General features: G+C 44.4%; 2 protein-coding genes across 3 annotated transcripts; one reads left to right on the forward strand and one right to left on the reverse strand.

Moving 5' to 3' along the window:
• Positions 1–2,075: 2,075 nt before the first annotated feature.
• On the forward strand, positions 2,076–7,728 carry tbx22 (T-box transcription factor 22). The gene is made up of 8 exons (XM_062476409.1): positions 2,076–2,287; positions 2,757–3,000; positions 3,858–3,959; positions 4,184–4,358; positions 4,486–4,650; positions 5,732–5,796; positions 6,293–6,375; positions 6,488–7,728. The coding sequence occupies exons 1-8, from the start codon at positions 2,131–2,133 to the stop codon at positions 7,027–7,029; spliced, it is 1,533 nt and encodes a 510-aa protein (XP_062332393.1). The 5' UTR covers positions 2,076–2,130; the 3' UTR covers positions 7,030–7,728.
• Positions 7,729–14,004: 6,276 nt separating this feature from the next.
• On the reverse strand, positions 14,005–17,299 carry LOC134032393 (charged multivesicular body protein 1B2). 2 transcript variants are annotated; one of them, XM_062476366.1, is made up of 8 exons: positions 17,154–17,299; positions 16,515–16,579; positions 16,186–16,332; positions 15,756–15,824; positions 15,514–15,621; positions 15,372–15,415; positions 14,869–14,941; positions 14,005–14,744 (listed from the first exon to the last, which is right to left on the reverse strand). In XM_062476366.1, exons 1-8 carry the CDS (start codon positions 17,167–17,169, stop codon positions 14,700–14,702), a joined length of 567 nt encoding a protein of 188 aa, XP_062332350.1. In that variant the 5' UTR covers positions 17,170–17,299; the 3' UTR covers positions 14,005–14,699. The 2 variants fall into 2 exon arrangements, with proteins under 2 accessions (XP_062332350.1, XP_062332349.1); XM_062476365.1 differs by having other exon boundaries at positions 16,515–16,612.
• Positions 17,300–17,572: the final 273 nt, after the last annotated feature.

Consider the following 17,572-nt stretch of genomic DNA (forward strand, 5'->3'; position numbering starts at 1 on the left):
CATTCTACTTAATAAGAGGAAACACATGTGCCAAACATTCCTGAATCAGACAAATTCAGATTTGTGTTGGATTAGGAATCATAAAACAACGACCAGGCTTCTTCCTGTCGGTTTGTGAGACCTATCACTGGCCTGCACGGCTATCACTCATCTGACAGCCACATAATCCAATGAGCATGAATTATGACCCCGAAACTGCGTCGCCGCATGTAGCCTCCAAGAGAAGATAATCTGTCAAATTACACGACAATTGAGCAGTCGTTATTTAGAGTGTGAGACTAAACTAGAGTTTGCTACGGGCCTACAGTTTTTTGTCAATAATTGACCATTGTTATGTTGGGTTTAGGCTTTCCACTGTGCACAGAGAAAGACAGAATCACTTTTGTTTTTAGCAGGCCATGTGAATACTCACTGGCAGAATGCAGGCCGCTTGTTTGCGATGCACTTTGTCACAGCAATTTATCGAAAGAAAACAACAATTTAGAAACGAATAAACATCCAGACAATGCCTTAAACAGATTCTGATGACAGAGAACATATGATTCCAGTTGGTCATAGTTCTCCGGTTCCCGTCTGTTGTCAGTCTTGAGGCCGGAGTTTTCCATCTCCGCCGAAACCAACCGTGCCATAAACACCACTCTCATTTGTTTTTTCTTCAGAGCAATTATGTTTTGTGATTAAAAAACATTTTTAATAAGCCTTGCTGAACTTTATTTGTGTAACGCGGATCTATTTCATGTCAGACAGTAATGTAATAATCTCGACCTGTCATTAAGGCCCGTTTCCCCGCGCGCAAAACTCCATCTGATCTCCGCAGTTATGAGAACCAGACAGAGGCGCGCGCTCTCTCACCAGGTACCGCAAACCCACTCCCACACCGGGGAAACGGGAGACGAGAGACCGTTTTACGGAAAGCCTTCAAATTAATATAGGAAATGTTAGCTTCAACCGAAAAGCAGTGAGTTTCATGGAGATATTTTAAACAGGCTTGAACGTTCCATATGGTCTGTGTTAGTCAGAGCCAACTAGCTACTTGTCTATAGATTTTCCTTTCTTTTTAAATTCACTGTATTAACCTCCCGTCCAAAATGAGATAAACTAATGAAAGTGCATGCATAAGCAACACTTTATTTGGATAGGTCTTAAATAATCTCTGAATCTGTTAAATGTAGCCTAGGCTATACAGAACATAAAGTTGTTTTTTTCTATTGAGCAGTTTTATAAAAGACAATGTTTATTTATTTTATTTTACTTATCAAAAACCTAACCCTGAATAAACCATTCGGTTGTTGATAGAAACTAAGATGACCCAATTTCGAAGCGAACAACCTTTTTAAATCGAGTGTTCACATTGGCCTTGATGAGAAAAAAACACAACACAAAAAAATACACTTTTTTAATGGCGTATATTGTTGCGTTAATCTGTTTTGCATTGTATTAGGCTATGGTTAGTGTATGGTTTTGCGTCAATAGACAAAGTCTAGATTGTTGTGTTCGTTTTGTAGGATAACGACAAATGGACGAATTATCCATCTAAAAACCCCTTCATTTAATTATTTATGACGTATTATTTGTTTAATTCAAACCGGCTTATATCAGAAATGTAAGCCATAACATGGACAACACGTATTTTTAAAAAGTTGATTAATTTCTGATCACATCAGTGAGTTAATAAAAATAATGTGGTATCAACCTTGTCAAACCATACAGCGAATTGCATCCATCATGAATTTTCTATCAACAGCTGCCAGTCTTAAATGACCTAAAAGCGGTTTTATTGAGCCCACTGTTGGAATTCGCGTGGGTCTCCCCTCCGCCCTCTTTCTGGTGACGCGTTCGCGTTGGGACAGTAAGGGAAACACGGGAACTGTCAGAGAGACTGTCAGAAACAGATTGAAGCTGTGTAAGGGAGACAGAGGCGGAAACAGTGGGACAACAATCTGGGATTCATAGAGGCACGCGCGCACCTTGGAGACTTGGGAACACACAGGGCCAATTAGTCGCGTCACGGACCCTCAAGGAGAGATGCTGAGGTGCTGACGCACCGAGTCCTTGGATGAGGCGATAAACCGGAAAACAGCTCGACGAATTTCAGACGGACACCAAAAGAGGAGATTGACTTGCGCCGGGATGCAGGGTCTGAGCTCACGAGCCCATGCGTTCTCGGTGGAGGCGCTGGTCGGGAAAAGCTGCAAGCGGATGAAAGTGGAGAACGAGAAAGAAGCAAGCTCTATGGGAGACACCGCAACCGATGCAGGAACCATAATTCACGACTCAGAAGACTATGGTTAGTAGACCTCTCATAAAATCTGCTTGCTTAACTTTTTTTTACCCAATCTATTTTTGTTATCTAGTCAAAACGACAATCCAGAATGGATATCGACTCAATTAATCTTTTGAGTTTAGTTCAATAATCCATGTAGGCCTATAGGGTATTTGAACATGATAAAGAAAGATGTTCATAATTCTAACTAAACGTAATTGTAGCCTAAGTAAAACATAGGCTACAATTACGTTATGTCATTTAAAAATGTTTTTCTTGTTTTGTTCCTAAAGATTACAATTAACAATTTCTTAAATTGATAGAGGGATTAATTATCACGATGTAGCCTAGGCCTTGATACGGATACATGTAGTTTTATATGGGTACGTTTTCTAAAATGTTGCTTAGAAGGTTATTAGATTATGCATTTTTAGCAGTACACATTTGTAGGCTACAGAGTTGCTATATGCAATTAAAACGCCATTTTCTACAGTTGAAGATCCCCCGTCGAACCCCAGAAAAAAGGCACGTTCTACACCGATGACGCCTGGGTCTGACCCAGAAGAAGAGCCTCGGATAGTCGGGGTGGACGAGCCCGGCCTGGCTGAAGAGACCAGGGGGCCGGGAGAGAGTATGTGTCACCCGGGCAGAGATGTTCGGGTAGACCTGCAGGGTTCAGAGTTGTGGAACCGATTCCATGAGATCGGGACAGAGATGATCATCACCAAGGCTGGCAGGTAACAAGCTTTCTCACCCTAACTAGGCTAACCAACATGTAGGCTGCAGCATTTAGAAGTATCTAACTTATGAAAATGGGACACTAACAATTATATTATATTTGATTGCAAACTGATTCCTTAGGACCAATAATAATACAATTTCTCAGTTATTACAACTAGGCTTCCCTAAGGATTTAATGGGCACATTCCGAAAAACATTAAAGAAAAATACGAGTTCTATATTGTAGTTATGTTATTTTTTAAGGATGAAATTACATATAAAAACTATTTAAATTTGAATGTCAAATGTAAGAATGTGAATAGGGGGCATTTGAGTGAAATATTCTGACGACTACAAGTTTATCTTAATGTTTGGGGGAAAAAAAATTGTCGTTGTAGGTTGTAGATTATGAATAGCAAGCCAATTTGAAATCTTTTATTTTATTATCTTTTATTCAGTTAAATACCGTTTTTCTGTGGGAATTATTCAAGTTTGTTATTATTATTATTATTATTAAGCTATTATTATTATTATAAGTATTATTACTATTATTATTGTGAACATTCCTATAGCCTGTTTTATCAGCTATAATATAGCTGCTATATCAACTGAATTGTTAGATTCAGTTGTTAGAACCAACGCCGTAAATCAGTAAAAAATGTCCCGCTGGCCATAAAAGTTAAACTTCACCTTGACAGTTGTTACTTAAAAGGTGCCATCTTGTGACACCCGCAATGCGCTGCGCAACATAGGCCTACAGCCCTACAATCAAAATGCCTGTTTTTGATACTATAATTCTTACTAAATAGTAGGTCTGAAGGGTATTTACAGTTTAATGTGTAAATAATAACAAAACTTGTTGGCCTTTTACTAGGAGAATGTTTCCGTCTGTGCGCGTGAAGGTGCGTAACCTAGACCCCTGCCAGCAGTATTATATCGCAATGGACATCATGCCAGTGGACTCCAAACGTTACAGGTGAGTCAGAGTGTTTGTGCGTGTGGCTAACAGTGAGTCTTTGACTAATACATTGTTTTCTTCCAAAAACAGAAAACATGGAGCAAATAGCCATATTTTGGGGTTGCGCTTCATTTTATATTCTGTTTGCAGTCATTTATAATGCATCAATACAGGACATCTTGAAAAAGTGAGCACGTTGTTAACAAATCACCAGATCAAATTTCAATGTGTGTTCTTTCCAGGTATGTGTATCATAGCTCACAGTGGATGGTGGCGGGAAACACGGATCATTCCTGTATCGCTCCGCGCCTATACGTGCACCCGGACTCCCCGTGCGCTGGAGAGACTTGGATGCGCCAAATAATCAGTTTCGACCGCGTCAAACTCACCAATAATGAAATGGACGATAAAGGACATGTGCGTAATTCCAATAAATTCCAGTCTGTCTCTTCAGAAACATCTAACATTCAATAATTTAAACAACATAAAGTTTTACAATAACGTCAATCACAATTTAATGATATTATATTTTCTGTTGATACAGATAATACTTCAGTCGATGCACAAATACAAACCTCGCGTTCATGTGATCTTGCACGACCAGCGAATGGACCTGTCCCAGATTCCGTCGCTCCCAGCCGAAGGCGTCTACACTTTTTCCTTCCAAGAAACGGAGTTCACCACCGTTACAGCCTATCAGAATCAACAGGTATGACACTCTCATCATGTCAGGTGTGCACCAACGTAACTACCAGTTAATGGACATCATTCTGCTATACCATACTTCCAAACTGCCATTTGGTGGTACAATGTAATTTAATTTCATATTTTTTTAAATCTTAAAACCTCAAACAGATTAAAGTTAGTATTTAATTTGAAAACGAAATAAAGGCCCTAACTGTAAATCTATATTACACTATGATTCAGTGCCATGCAGAAAGCAGATCTCCAGTTTCAGAAGCTGAAACACTCCACATACTTTATGATATTGCTGTCACCACTGCCGGCCTTGTATCGCTGTTGTCCCAACAGTGTACAAGACTTTCCTCTTACATGGGTATGGCTGCAGCAGGCCTTACTTCACTGTGGTCTACATGGGCTCATAAATCATACAGGTCCTGGGCTGTAGGTATGCAGGAGGGCCAAAGTGTCTCTCTGTGTGTGTGTGTGTGTGTGTGTGTGTGTGTGTGTGTGTGTGTGTGTGTGTGTGTGTGTGTGTGTGTGTGAATGTGTGTGTGCAGGGTAGCTGACCCTGCCATTGGCTGGTGCTCTTCTAGTAACAGAGCCTTCTTCGGGGACTGCCAACTCTTTTCATCAGGGTCCATTTTACGAGCAGAGAACGTATTATTACAGAAACACAGTAACGGACTGTGACTGGGCCGACTGCAGGAGTTCACTGCCATTAAATCTGTGTATAAAACACACACATATACACACTCACTCACTATGGACTGAACACTCACATAAAACTCTGAATAACCAGTCCTTGCTTCAGCGTCCATGTTTGACATGGCGGCTACCCAGGGTGCTGCTGGGAGATGGAGTCCCAGAGGGAGATGTCTATGCTGCCATATACTCTCTCATAAACTGAAGTCATTGTTAGTTTTACAGGTCAATGAAAGACCAGCACACTCGTTCTGCACTTCTGGCTCACTAGCTACCTGGAAAAGGGTATAGCCGAAATGTATAGGGCTAGTGTTGTTCAATATAAACAATAAATCTAGAATTCTAGAATAGAACATGTCTACAGGTGCTTCCAACAAACATTTTCTTCTCCTTTCTCTTTTTAGATAACTAAGCTGAAGATTGACAGGAATCCATTTGCAAAAGGCTTCAGAGACCCTGGAAGGAACAGGTACACTAGTAGCAGTAGATAATGAAGGCAGGAGACAAAGACTTGTTTTATTTTGCAATTGTAGGTTCTGAATACATGTAGCTGTTCATTGTTTATCTCTGCATACAGTCAACAATACCTCTAGGATGATGTTTGTTCCTCAACAAACATAAAAATTATGGAACCCTCACACTTACTCAACCCACAGAACTCTCATAGCCTGTACTTTAGCTACTACTTCATCACATGGCTTTAGTGTGAGAAATTTAATATTTTATCACTTCAATAATTAAACTTTTTTAACCCAGTAAACTGAGTTGAACTGGGCCAGGCATGGTTTTCCACATAGCTATTTAACTGTTTTCTTCTAGAATGAAACTTATAGCATGAAGTGTTTTAAAAACCGGGCACTCTTACTTGAGAAAATATCTTCAAAGATGTTATATGATGTGTAGGGAAACATTGGTGAAACCCTCTTTCTGTACATGGCTGTGTGTGCGTGCATGGTTGTGTTTAGGGGGGTGTTAGATGGACTGTTGGAGTCCTACCCATGGAGGAGTCCCCTGAGCTTAGACTTCAAGCCCTTCAACCTTCTACAAGGTACTGGAGAACCCTGCACTAACATTCTCCATCAAAGGGATATGAAAACAATATCAATCACACAGTTACTGCGATGTCAATACCAACATCTTGCATTCTTTGTCCGGAGCAGGAAACTCTGGGATGTCAGCCAGCGGGGTCTTGCCCCTGAAGAGCCTCATCCCCTTATCCTGCCCTCCTCCTGCACACCCCTTCTCCCTCTCCTGCCAGGAGGGCAGTCTTCACAGCCTCAGCCTCCCCCTCTACTGCAAGTCCTCCTCCCCTCTAGCAGCCCGGGCCTTCTCCTCCCCTGAAGGAGGCAGACTGAGGGGGCTGCCCCCTCTGCCCCCGCTCTCAGACTTATCCTTCTTCTCTGCGCTGCAGGGGAAGAAAGCCTCCTACTGTAGGGGCTTGTGCCTCCAGGGGCCCTTAGGGGCCCCCTCCTGCCTGCTTCCCCTGCAGAGCCCTCTGAGTCCCCGGGCTCCACATCCTCACCACCCCCACCACCCTGACTCTGCTGCCGGTGCCTCCTACTGCCTCTACCGTTACGGCCTTCCCATGAACCCACACCTCGCCGCGCTCTCTCGCCACGCCAAGCTGGCCGAGGGCACCACAGACTGCCTTCGAGGGCACCTACAGACAGCCTGGCATCCCACCACCAACCACTGCCTCTGACTACAGTGCTAACCTTCCACCCTGCCACCTAGGCCTCAGCCTCTCACCAACTAAGCCTGGACCTTGCCTGAACAGCTAGCCTGAAACGGACTCACCTTCGGTGAGTCCGTTTCAGGGTTACAAAAGGACTTGACAGTTGCAGTATGTGGAGGTTCTCTCACAGACCAGAGTGAGAGAACATGTGAGCATGACACATTTTGGATGGTTGTTCAGGTGATGCACTTAATCCATGCAATGGATTTGAACTAAGTTATAGACAATGCCCACTCAGCCATATGTTTCCACAGGACTAGATGGGAGTTAAAGAGAGCACCATCTTGGAAACACACGTCTTTACTCCTTACAAAAGTCAATGGACTATAAAAGTGTTTTTTGAGCACCAAGTCAATGAACCAAGTATCATGAACTCACTGACAAATAGAGTTTGTTATTGTGGTTTAAACAACCAGAAGTGCCTTTTAAAAGGAAGACATAAGCCATGTGACTCATGGGTACACAGCATCCATGTCATATATTTTTTATACATGTAGAGAACATGAATGAGTAAACTATTTGCCTTCAACTGTGTTTATCGAACAGTAAATTATAACACCAGGAACTATATATTACATAACTTCTACATTTTAATTGCATTCCTTTTGCATACAGAACTGCACAGTATACAATACAGATGCTGAATTTCCTATTCGCTGTGTAAGTAGTCCCACATATGCTTAAAGGTAGGTTCCTCTAAACTGAACTCTTATTTTTGTTCTGAGATCCAGATAGCCGATGACAGAGAGTTCAGTTGGGTGCCTATGTGTGGGTTGGCCACCCTTGACTGGTTATGATCTCACCATGTCTGTGTGATGCTGGAGTGAGTAAGAGCCGGCCAGCCAGTTTCCATTACTAAACTTTATTAGCAATAACAAGGCTAATCAGAGAAGTATGAGGTTGACCGAGGGATTCTGTACAATACTTGATAAAATACAGTCCTGTGCAGCAATAGCACTGAGGAAATGTTGGGCTATATTCCTGTGCTGGCATGTCACCAGTGTTGTAGGGGGATTGTGTGCCATCATGATCAAATACGATATCCTACTGTATACCACTATTGCATAACCTACAGAACCAGTTTGGTTATCCTGAAAAGCTTTGCTCTTGACCTATGTTATTGAAGAGGACTGTTGATCCAGCGGCTGTCTCTGGTTGCCTCTGTCTTCCTCTGAGAGTTCTTCAATACCATGCATCACAGGGAACAGAAAATTGAACACTGACGCTGAGAATTCCTCAAGGCAACCACTAAACTGCTGTTCTCTTTTGTAAAACCAAAGAGACACACCCGCCCAGTTGTTGACTCTCTGATGTGATAATTATTGCCTTTAGCTCGACTAAAAACCAAGAATCCCTCCTCCCTCCGTCTGTCGGTCTTGTGCCACTGTTGGAACTGCGGCTTAGCCAAAGCGGGGGAAATGGCCCGTTTCCCGACAAACGGTCAAAACCAAACAGCAATTTACTTGTCACGGCCGTGCAAGTCAGCGTACTAACGTGTGCGCGACATGGAAATAGCAGGAAGGAGCTAATTGAGGGCCTCGCTGTTCGCTGAGGGGTCAGGTGCGTCGATATCAAACAGCCTCCTCTTTGTCCGTAGACAGCAGTAATCGGCTTCGGTAACTCGATAGTGTCAGTCATTTTATACAATTCCGCATACACTGGCTGAAAGAACACCGATTAGAAACTCCCACTAATTCTGTGATCTTTCAATTAAACTAATTGCTTTCATACCAGCCTGCCTCAATGTAGCTGTGCACCTGCTCATAGAATCAAGGTCAGGAAACAAAGTTGTCACAATCGCTAAATGTAATCAAATGAGAACACCTGCCAGTGCTGGTCTGTGAGCTGCCACAGTGTCTTTCCTCCAGCGGTAAATAAGGATTAAACATGCTTTTCATTAGAACCTTACCCCCCCCCCCCCCTCCCTCGCCCCCAGCCCCTCCACACACATACAGGCAACTAGGAAAAACAAAGATTACTATGTTGGAATATTTATGTTTAGAATCACATTTATAAATCATGAATTACTGCACTGTCATACTGAATAATCTTATATCAACCCTTGCCTGGTTAACAAGTTGGTAATGTGCTTGATAATGTGTCAACATAATCACGTTGAACATGGTGGTTTAAATCAAATCACAACACTGAATCACTCACTTTGTGCCAAGTAGGCACTGCAAGTTTTCCCAGTATGATTGACAGGTGGCACTGGGAGGGAAAGCAGACACCAGAGTCATTTGTTTCCAATCATGTGAAACAGCATCCTGAAACAGGAGAGTAGCTGGCTGAATGAGGGGGACGTGTAAATATACTCTCTCTTCATTAGATTAACATACACCAGCAGAGACACACACTGGTCAGCTATGAGGTATTTGCTACACACACATGCGTTTATACATGCATACATACACGCACGCACACACCACACCCCCGCATGTATGCATACTCACACACACACACTTATCTGTCCAGCTTCAGTGCAACTCCATGCCCTCCAGTGTTGTCTCTGGTGCATCGTTGGTGCATGAGTTTATACTGGATGCTATTTTCTCTGCAAACTCAATAAAAGCTGGTTATTTATCAGGTCAGCTTATGGGATGTGACTGAGCCCAGCTGTAAAGTTAAAAGTGAAACCAGATGTTGCTCAAATTGAATTAGACTGGCTCAGTAATGTGAAAAGCAAGGGCAGTTTAACAGTTTATTAAGAAATCATCTGCTGCCCTATCAAACGCATTGCTACCAGCCAATAAACTGATGTCCACTGTCTTACTAGTGGTCTCATTCAAGTAGGTCCTCTCCTCTCCTCCCTTCTCCTCTCTCCAACACTCTCCTGTACTACAAGGTGAGAACACATATCTCTCATCTGATGCTTCATTCATTGAAACCTCACTGACTACCAACCACTGCCCAAATATCTGGGATCCTTCTCTGAAGTGCTTGTCATTAAACTGATGACAGAACCGTGTGTGTGTGTATGTGTGTGTGTATGTGTGTGTGTCATGGGGATGAGAGGTCATTAGGGTGTTGGTCAGGCATGTGTAGACCGCCTGGCTCAAGTAATATTGAAGCAAGGGTCAGGTGAGTGGAGAGGCAATGGCTTTACCATGTGGCCTAGCACCTGGTCTCTCTGTGTGTGTGTGTGTGTGTGTGTGTATGTGTTTCCTTGCTAATTTCTCAACTGAGGCCTCACACTCAGATGTCATGTCATTCATCAGAAGGAGTGTTAATGAACTAAGCAGCCTTCATACTCCATACACACACAAACAAACCTGCACACACACACACATACAGATTCCTCACACACACTCTTGCCCTGTCTAATGATGATTCTCTACAAATGTAACAGGTACGTCCACTGAGGTACAGAGTTGTAATTTTAGTTGCAGTCAGACACACACACGCACACACAGACATACACACACAGGCCTTGGTGAGAGAGCTGTCAGCACTCTGCTTAAAACCAACAAACACCACACACACTCTGACCCTGGCTGTCTATCACATTCACACACATCCCAACTCCTGGAATCTATGAACCTGGTATGTTCTATCACTCGGGCCCTATGTGTGTGTGTGTGCCTGTAATAACAATCTTCCATATCGACTTTCTCTTGCATCAGAAATCAGTTTTGGGGGGTTTGGTAGGACACTAATCTGAAACGTTATATATTTTCTATCTTCTTCTCTCTTTTTTCTCCCCTTCTTTCGCTCCTCTCTCTCTCTCTCTCTCTCTCTCTCTCTCTCTCTCTCTCTCTCTCTCTCTCTCTCTCTTTGATGAATGCTCCTCATCTCTGCCTGCTTCCTGTGTGTGACAGGCTATCATTCCTGAGACAGAGAAAGATAAAGCGAGGGAAACTGATAGAGCGAAAGAGAGAGAGATAGGATGCTCCTGAGCCCATGTATCAGATAGCAGCAGAGGGGATAGGGCGATGGTTAGGGGTGGAAAGGAGACCAGTGATTTAGTGCTGGCCTGTGCACTCCTCTCCTCTTCTCCTTGGCCTGGGTCTTTCATGTTTCAGCCCAGGGTCGTCTCGCCTGCTGCCCCAGATGGTGCTGTCTGTCTGGGCTACCTTCCACAGGATGTGCCCCTCTCACCCCCTGAGCCTCAGACCCTACTCGGTTAATTGATTTCAGGGGGAAGGCCTCTGCTCTCATCCTGAGACGCATAGATACGCACACACACCACTCACACCCTGGCCTCAGGCTGGCTGCACCCCCAGAATGCACACACACACACACACGCGGCCGGCACAGCGCTGTCAACGCTAATTCAATTAGAGACGCGGGAGTGTGACTAAGAGCAGAACAGCAGAGTGTTTTACCATATGCACTACACACACACATATCGCTTAACAAACCTGGCCAGATCCCTTCAACCAAACACACACACACACACACACACACACACTGGCCATATCATTTAGCAGAACGTGCAGACATACTAGCCCAGTCCAGTTGCTTAATGAATTTCTCCTATGCCCATCCAAATGTATACACACACACAAGCACACATATTTTTTTCCATGAATTAAAACAAGCTTTCCTTTCCAAACATTATTTGCAATGTTTTTACACCTTTCTTCCCTCTCATTCTCTTCTGCTTCTCTCCTTCTGGGCCTCCCTCACCAGATTTCATCAGGAAGGCATTCCTGTCATCAGCTATGTGTTGAGGATAACACCTAATTAACCTCTGATCCCTGAACCTCCAATGCAGTAGACACACGCACACACACACTCTCATCCACACACTCATAGTGACAGATGGAAAGTCAAGCAGAGGGTCGGACAGCTCCTGCAGAGATGAGTAGCGAGGGCAACAAGTCAGTGTTCACTGGTTGTTGGGTTGTTACGGTGACGCTGTAAGAAATATTAGAGGTGTGTGAGGTTAGGTGACGGTCAGGGGGAGGGATATGGGGGGTTAGGAGGGTGAGTTGAGGGGTGAGGGTCAGGAGGATCAGGTGTATGTGTATGTGTGTTAATAGGGTTTCCATTCTAGGAGTGTAAGCAAGACTGTTTAACCTTGTTTGAGTGTCTTCTGGTAAAGCGGGACTGATGGGGCCAGCTGTAATATGGTGTGTGTGTGTGTGTGTGTGTGTCAGGCAGTTAAAAAACTGATTAAAAGCAGCGTTAACACATCTGACAGGAAACGATGGTCAAGAGGTGAGTGGAAACTGAGGAAAGCCCTGGGCTGGAACAATTGGACACACACACACACACTAACATGGCGGCAGGTGAAAATGGGCAAAGCCCTGGGCAGCAGCGATTGGTCACACATGCCCGATGATACCCGAGCAGAACCAATCAGCTCAGCTTCCTGTGTTTGACCTGACCCCTCACACGCAGTAATTGAATGTTTCAGACAGGAGGGGAGACGTCTCTCCCACCAAAAGAGGGAGAAAGAGTGATAGAGACTTGATTTGAGCAGAGTTGAGGAACAGTACTCTGGCCCGACAAGCTTCCTGAGGCTCTGGCCGTCATTCTAAATCTTCCTCTGCAGTAGGCTCTCTCATAAGTAGCCAGGGAAGCGCTGCAATGGGGCTCATCAGATACCAGCGAGCGTGTGAGTGTGTGTGTGGCTGACAACGAGGTGCTATTCCAGTTGGTGGGCTCAGAGCGGATGTGTACTCTGTGCTGCACTAAGTCACTCTCCCAGGGCCTTTCAGCATCTCTCTCCCCCAGCCACTAGACACCATGGTGGGCTGTGATGCAGGAGGCAGCCGGGAGAGGACCACCGGATCCAGGTCTGTCAGCACCCCAGGGCCGCCAGGGGACACTACCCTGCTTGCAGAGCGACGAGAGAGGCATAAGAGGACCCAGCGAGTCCATCTCAACACCACACACACATCCCCAGGTGCTCAAACTGGAGCTAACTCTTCCACATATGGTGAAGGCATCTGAGTGCAGGAACAGACACACAAACACACTTGTGTAGTAGTCTGTAGAAATCAGCATGTAGAAGTGATTTGCTTATAACTTGCAGAATCTGGGTCATTCTTTTGTGACCATGGAATGAATAATCAATACCTAACATTGTTAAACAATAGTTATATCATAGCTTGTACAAACATAACGAGATGACTGGAGGAATTTCACATCAGTCATGCCTATTCCTGACAGAATGATTGACAGGTGTTGGAGCACTCTGGTCAAAGGAAAATAAAGACGTTTTCAGGGTCATTCAAGTCATTAGAAGAGATGAGGGCAGAGAGAGGCCGAATTTCTGACTAACAACTCGTCAGAATGTCTGCTGTAATGAGCATAATGGACACTTTTGTCTGTCAGGGGCCACTGATGATTATGATTAGGTGTGTGTAGGTGCGTGAGTTTGTCTGTGTGATGATTGTGTATAGTTGTATGAGTTTGTGTGATGATTGTGTGAGTGAGTGTGTAGGTGTCTGAGTTATTCTCTGTGTGAGGATTTTGTGAGTGTGTGTGCAGACATTAGATTGTGTCTGTGTGATGATGATTGGGCAGGGCACCATTTTTCCAGGGTCAGGGGTGGTGGTGTGTCACCCTACTTGAGTTCCATAGGGTATGTGTGTATTTAGGCGTGTCTGTGTGTGTGCGCACATGAGCAGCACCTGTAATGGCTCCCAGCTGAGTCCTGCCTCCCCTAGGGAGATAATAGGGCTAGGCATGTGCGTGTGTGTCCGTGTGTGTGTGTGTCCGTGTGTGTGTCTACCAGTGTGTGTGTGTGTGTGTGTGTGTGTGTGTGTGTGTGTGTGTGTGTATTGAGGCGCTGGCATGCGAGGGACGGACAGCCACTTCCTCTACAGGTGACACCTTTGACCTCTCATCTATTCTCCGCTGGAGGAGAAGAAGGGGAGGGGAGAGATGGAAAAAATGGAGAAAGAGGTGGGAGAGGACAGAGAAAAGAGAGGGATGGGTTTAGATGAGTACGCAGCTGTGAAGGCAGAGAGAGGATCCACACAGCGATAGTAAATGTTAAAAACTCTTTATTGACTTTTAGTCCTATGAGAACAGAAAAGCTTTTCAGCTGAGCTGACATGAGGACAGAGGATCAACAATGGATGGGATTTTCTCTCCACACAAAGCTCAGAGCCACGCAGAGGGAACACAAAAAGAAACACTTGGAAGGTCGATTCAATGCCACGTCAACGCATACCAACAGGAGCACTAGTGACGTCATCCACCTCAACCTCCAAAGTATTTCATCATGCTTTGTCATTGGCTTTTTTTCTTTTTACATTAAAAATGTGGGCATATCTTGAGGATGCATGGATACATTCCGGGGGCATGTACAGCCGTTTGTGACGCCGTAACTAAGGCGACATTTGAAGGAAATAAATATTAAATATGATTAAATAAACATGTGCAACTCAATACTGATATGGTGACGAGTGTGAGGATCATAGCTTTTTTTATCTTTTAGGGAGGGGTGGAACTGAGAGGAGGGACGGGGGGCAGATCAGGACTGGCCATTGTTGTCACTACCACTGTATGTGATGATGTGACAGTACTTGATAGGGAGCACAGAGCATGCTCCTCCTCTGAACCAGTGACAACAGCCCACAATCACTCCTGGGGTGGTTGGGGGATCATGGCTCCTGTAGGCACAGAGCACTCCTCCTCCATCCTGCTCTCTCCTCGGGTCCTCCTTCCCTTTCTCCAGTCTAGACCTGGTCTCTCAGTCTGGCCAGCCTCTGAGAAAGCTCGTCCTGAAAACGACGAACAAACACACGCAAAAGCTCTGCAGGTGAGTCAAAGAACATGTGAATGTACAGTAGGGAGTTCTTTGGATACAGTCTGTGTGTTTTGGTGTGTGTGTGTGTGTGTGTGTACCTGTTCTGTCGATGCCACGCTAGCGCCCACTGAACCAGTCTGGCCCTGGGGGAGCTCCATGGTCAGATCCAACCTGAACATCACAACACAAAACACACTGTAACCGCGCCATCCCACTTGTGTATGTAGGGAGACAGTAAGAGAGAGTCTGTGTTTGTAGGGAGACAGGAAGAGAGAGTCTGTGTATGTAGGGAGACAGGAAGAGAGAGTCTGTGTTTGTAGGGAGACAGGAAGAGAGAGTCTGTGTTTGTAGGGAGACAGGAAGAGAGAGTCTGTGTATGTAGGGAGACAGGAAGAGAGAGTCTGTGTTTGTAGGGAGACAGGAAGAGAGAGTCTGTGTATGTCGGGAGACAGAAAGAGAGAGTCTGTGTTTGTAGGGAGACAGGAAGAGAGTCTGTGTATGTCGGGAGACAGAAAGAGAGAGTCTGTGTATGTAGGGAGACGGGAAGAGAGAGTCTGTGTATGTAGGGAGACAGGAAGAGAGGGTCTGTGTTTGTGCTCACCCTGCTTCGTCAGCCATTTCATGCATCAGCAGATCAACTTCATTCTGAGGAACAATGAACAAACAGACATGATCAGACGATATACTTCTCTCACTGGCCTCTCATGGTTCTAAGTGACAGTAGTTGGCGTGTGTGTGTATACTTGTGGTGTAGTCAGGGTGGTGGTGTTGCCCATCGTGTCCTCCATCTGAGCTGTCTGCACATCCAAGGTCTCAAACTGGTGCTCAAATGTATCCATCAATGCAGAGATCTTCAGATGGAGAGGGAAGAGAGAGGTATACTTCTTATGCCTGCCTCATTTACATGTATGTCCTTGACACAGACCACATACAAGCAGTATATTTGACTTGAGTGTGAATGTGTGTGTGTGTAATCCTTCCTAACCTTTTCCAGATTCATGCTCTTCAGTGTGGCATCCATAGACTTCACAACCCCAGCCATGGACTTGGTGACCTGAAAACACAACAACAAAGATTTGACCAGACGATATTGATGCTGACTGCTAAATGGCAAGACTGTCCCTGTGCAGTTCCACCATTGTACCACTAGATGGTGCTCTACCTTCACCAGGGCTCCTGTTTCAGGTGGAAGTTTGGGGTTTTAGGTCATCAGGACTTTAAATCTAGCTGGTCATTTGTGGGCATATCATCCTAATATCATGGGAGTTATGAGCTGACAATGGCAGTACTGGGTCTTGGGAGAAGGTTGAAAAAGTTTGCCATTTGATTATCTCTGGCAAGTCTCCTACTAATTTCTCAAACCCTTAATCAACCATGGGAGTGTTACTTGACCTTTGACCTCTTGATGTATCTACCTGGTTCATGGTGACGGCAGTCTGAACCCGCGCTGCCACCGCATCCACACGGGCACTCATCCTTAGGAAGTTGATGGACTGGTTCTTCTGACGGATGGCATTCTCCGCATGGATCCTGGCAACCTCAGTGTTGCCTTTTTGGATCGCCTGGAAAATAACAAGGAGAGACACACACACACACACCCAAAAAACACTTTATCACTGCATATCTGCTTACACTTTGTGTGATTTCTACCAGATGCTGCTTTTATGTTTTTTTTGTACTTAGGATCAATAGAGTGAACTCAATTAATTAAAAGTATATGATAACGAAGTGTGTCTAATTTCACCTTCTTCACTTTGCCCTTCTCTGCCCTTTCCTCTTTGTCACATTTCTTTGAGTTGCGTTGTAATTCTTTGGCAGCAAATTTAAGGTTGAAGAGGTGTTCTGTGTAGTCAGTTAAGGGTTTGCAAAGAGGTCTGGTGTAAATAGCTAACTGTTAGCACTTATCTATCTTTTTTTGGGGTAGTCTGGTGGCATTTAAAATTATAGTAGAAATATAGTGCCATGTTAATCTTCATGATACATCATTACATGTCAGCAAAACGTTTTCAAACATTACGACTATTAACGGAATTATCTAGCACGCTAGTCACAAAGCCAAGCACCCTATTCACCATTCAAATTTAGCTTACAAGCTATAGTAGGCAGTAGCCTACTAATTGTCAAACTAACCCATCGATTACATCGATCCCTTTCTAGCTAGCTGGCAATTTTATAAATGTATCGTATAACTTGGGACAGAACTTCCCTAAGATGTAAGTCGATACATCCAGGGCAAGCTTCAATGACAGGTAGCTAGCTAACTAGCTACTTACTATTTACACTGTTGTTAGGCTATAGCTAACTAGTTTGTAAGCAAATAACGTGAGACAACTTGCAGCAGGCAGATTCAGCGTTCGCCTGTGTAGAGCTCATGAAAGGATACTCTCCATATTCGACATTGTGTCTCTGTTGAACTGATTACAGTTATGTATGCCCCGTATGTGTCCAGAAACATCAAAAGTAAAGACTAGCCCATCCAATGCTTCTTCCTCTGTTTGTTTTGGTTCTACGGGACGCTTGTAATTGACACTTCCGGCTACATTAGATGTACGTCATGAGACGATAACGAATTCAAGGGCGTGCTAGCCCAGTTTACGTCACTATCATTCGGGAGGGCTCACCAGGGCGCGTGTCCAAAGCAGTTTTAAAATAGAATGTTCTGTCGGTCGGTTGTTGTTCAAGTCTAGTGACGTCATTTTTATTTATGGTAAAGTGACCTTTCAACTGGCACATTCATCTTCAGCGGCCGTGTTTTTTTGACGCGTGGGCGTACTGTCCAGTGATTCCTTGCCATTTACGAAT

This window comes from Osmerus eperlanus, chromosome 13 (assembly GCF_963692335.1).
Source record: "Osmerus eperlanus chromosome 13, fOsmEpe2.1, whole genome shotgun sequence".
Classification (NCBI taxonomy): domain Eukaryota; kingdom Metazoa; phylum Chordata; class Actinopteri; order Osmeriformes; family Osmeridae; genus Osmerus; species Osmerus eperlanus.

What these genes read in the sequence shown, in the direction of transcription:
- tbx22 (XM_062476409.1), top strand. Translation starts at nt 2,131, where the DNA reads ATGCAGGGTCTGAGCTCACGAGCCCATGCGTTCTCGGTGGAGGCGCTG. An exon ending in AAATGGACGATAAAGGACAT is followed by an intron (nt 4,359 to 4,485) that starts GTGCGTAATTCC and finishes CTGTTGATACAG; the next exon opens with ATAATACTTCAGTCGATGCA. An exon ending in AGAGACCCTGGAAGGAACAG is followed by an intron (nt 5,797 to 6,292) that starts GTACACTAGTAG and finishes GGTTGTGTTTAG; the next exon opens with GGGGGTGTTAGATGGACTGT.
- LOC134032393 (XM_062476365.1), bottom strand. An exon ending in AGAGCATGAATCTGGAAAAG is followed by an intron (nt 15,622 to 15,755) that starts GTTAGGAAGGAT and finishes CTCCATCTGAAG; the next exon opens with ATCTCTGCATTGATGGATAC. An exon ending in CCACCCTGACTACACCACAA is followed by an intron (nt 15,416 to 15,513) that starts GTATACACACAC and finishes ATTGTTCCTCAG; the next exon opens with AATGAAGTTGATCTGCTGAT.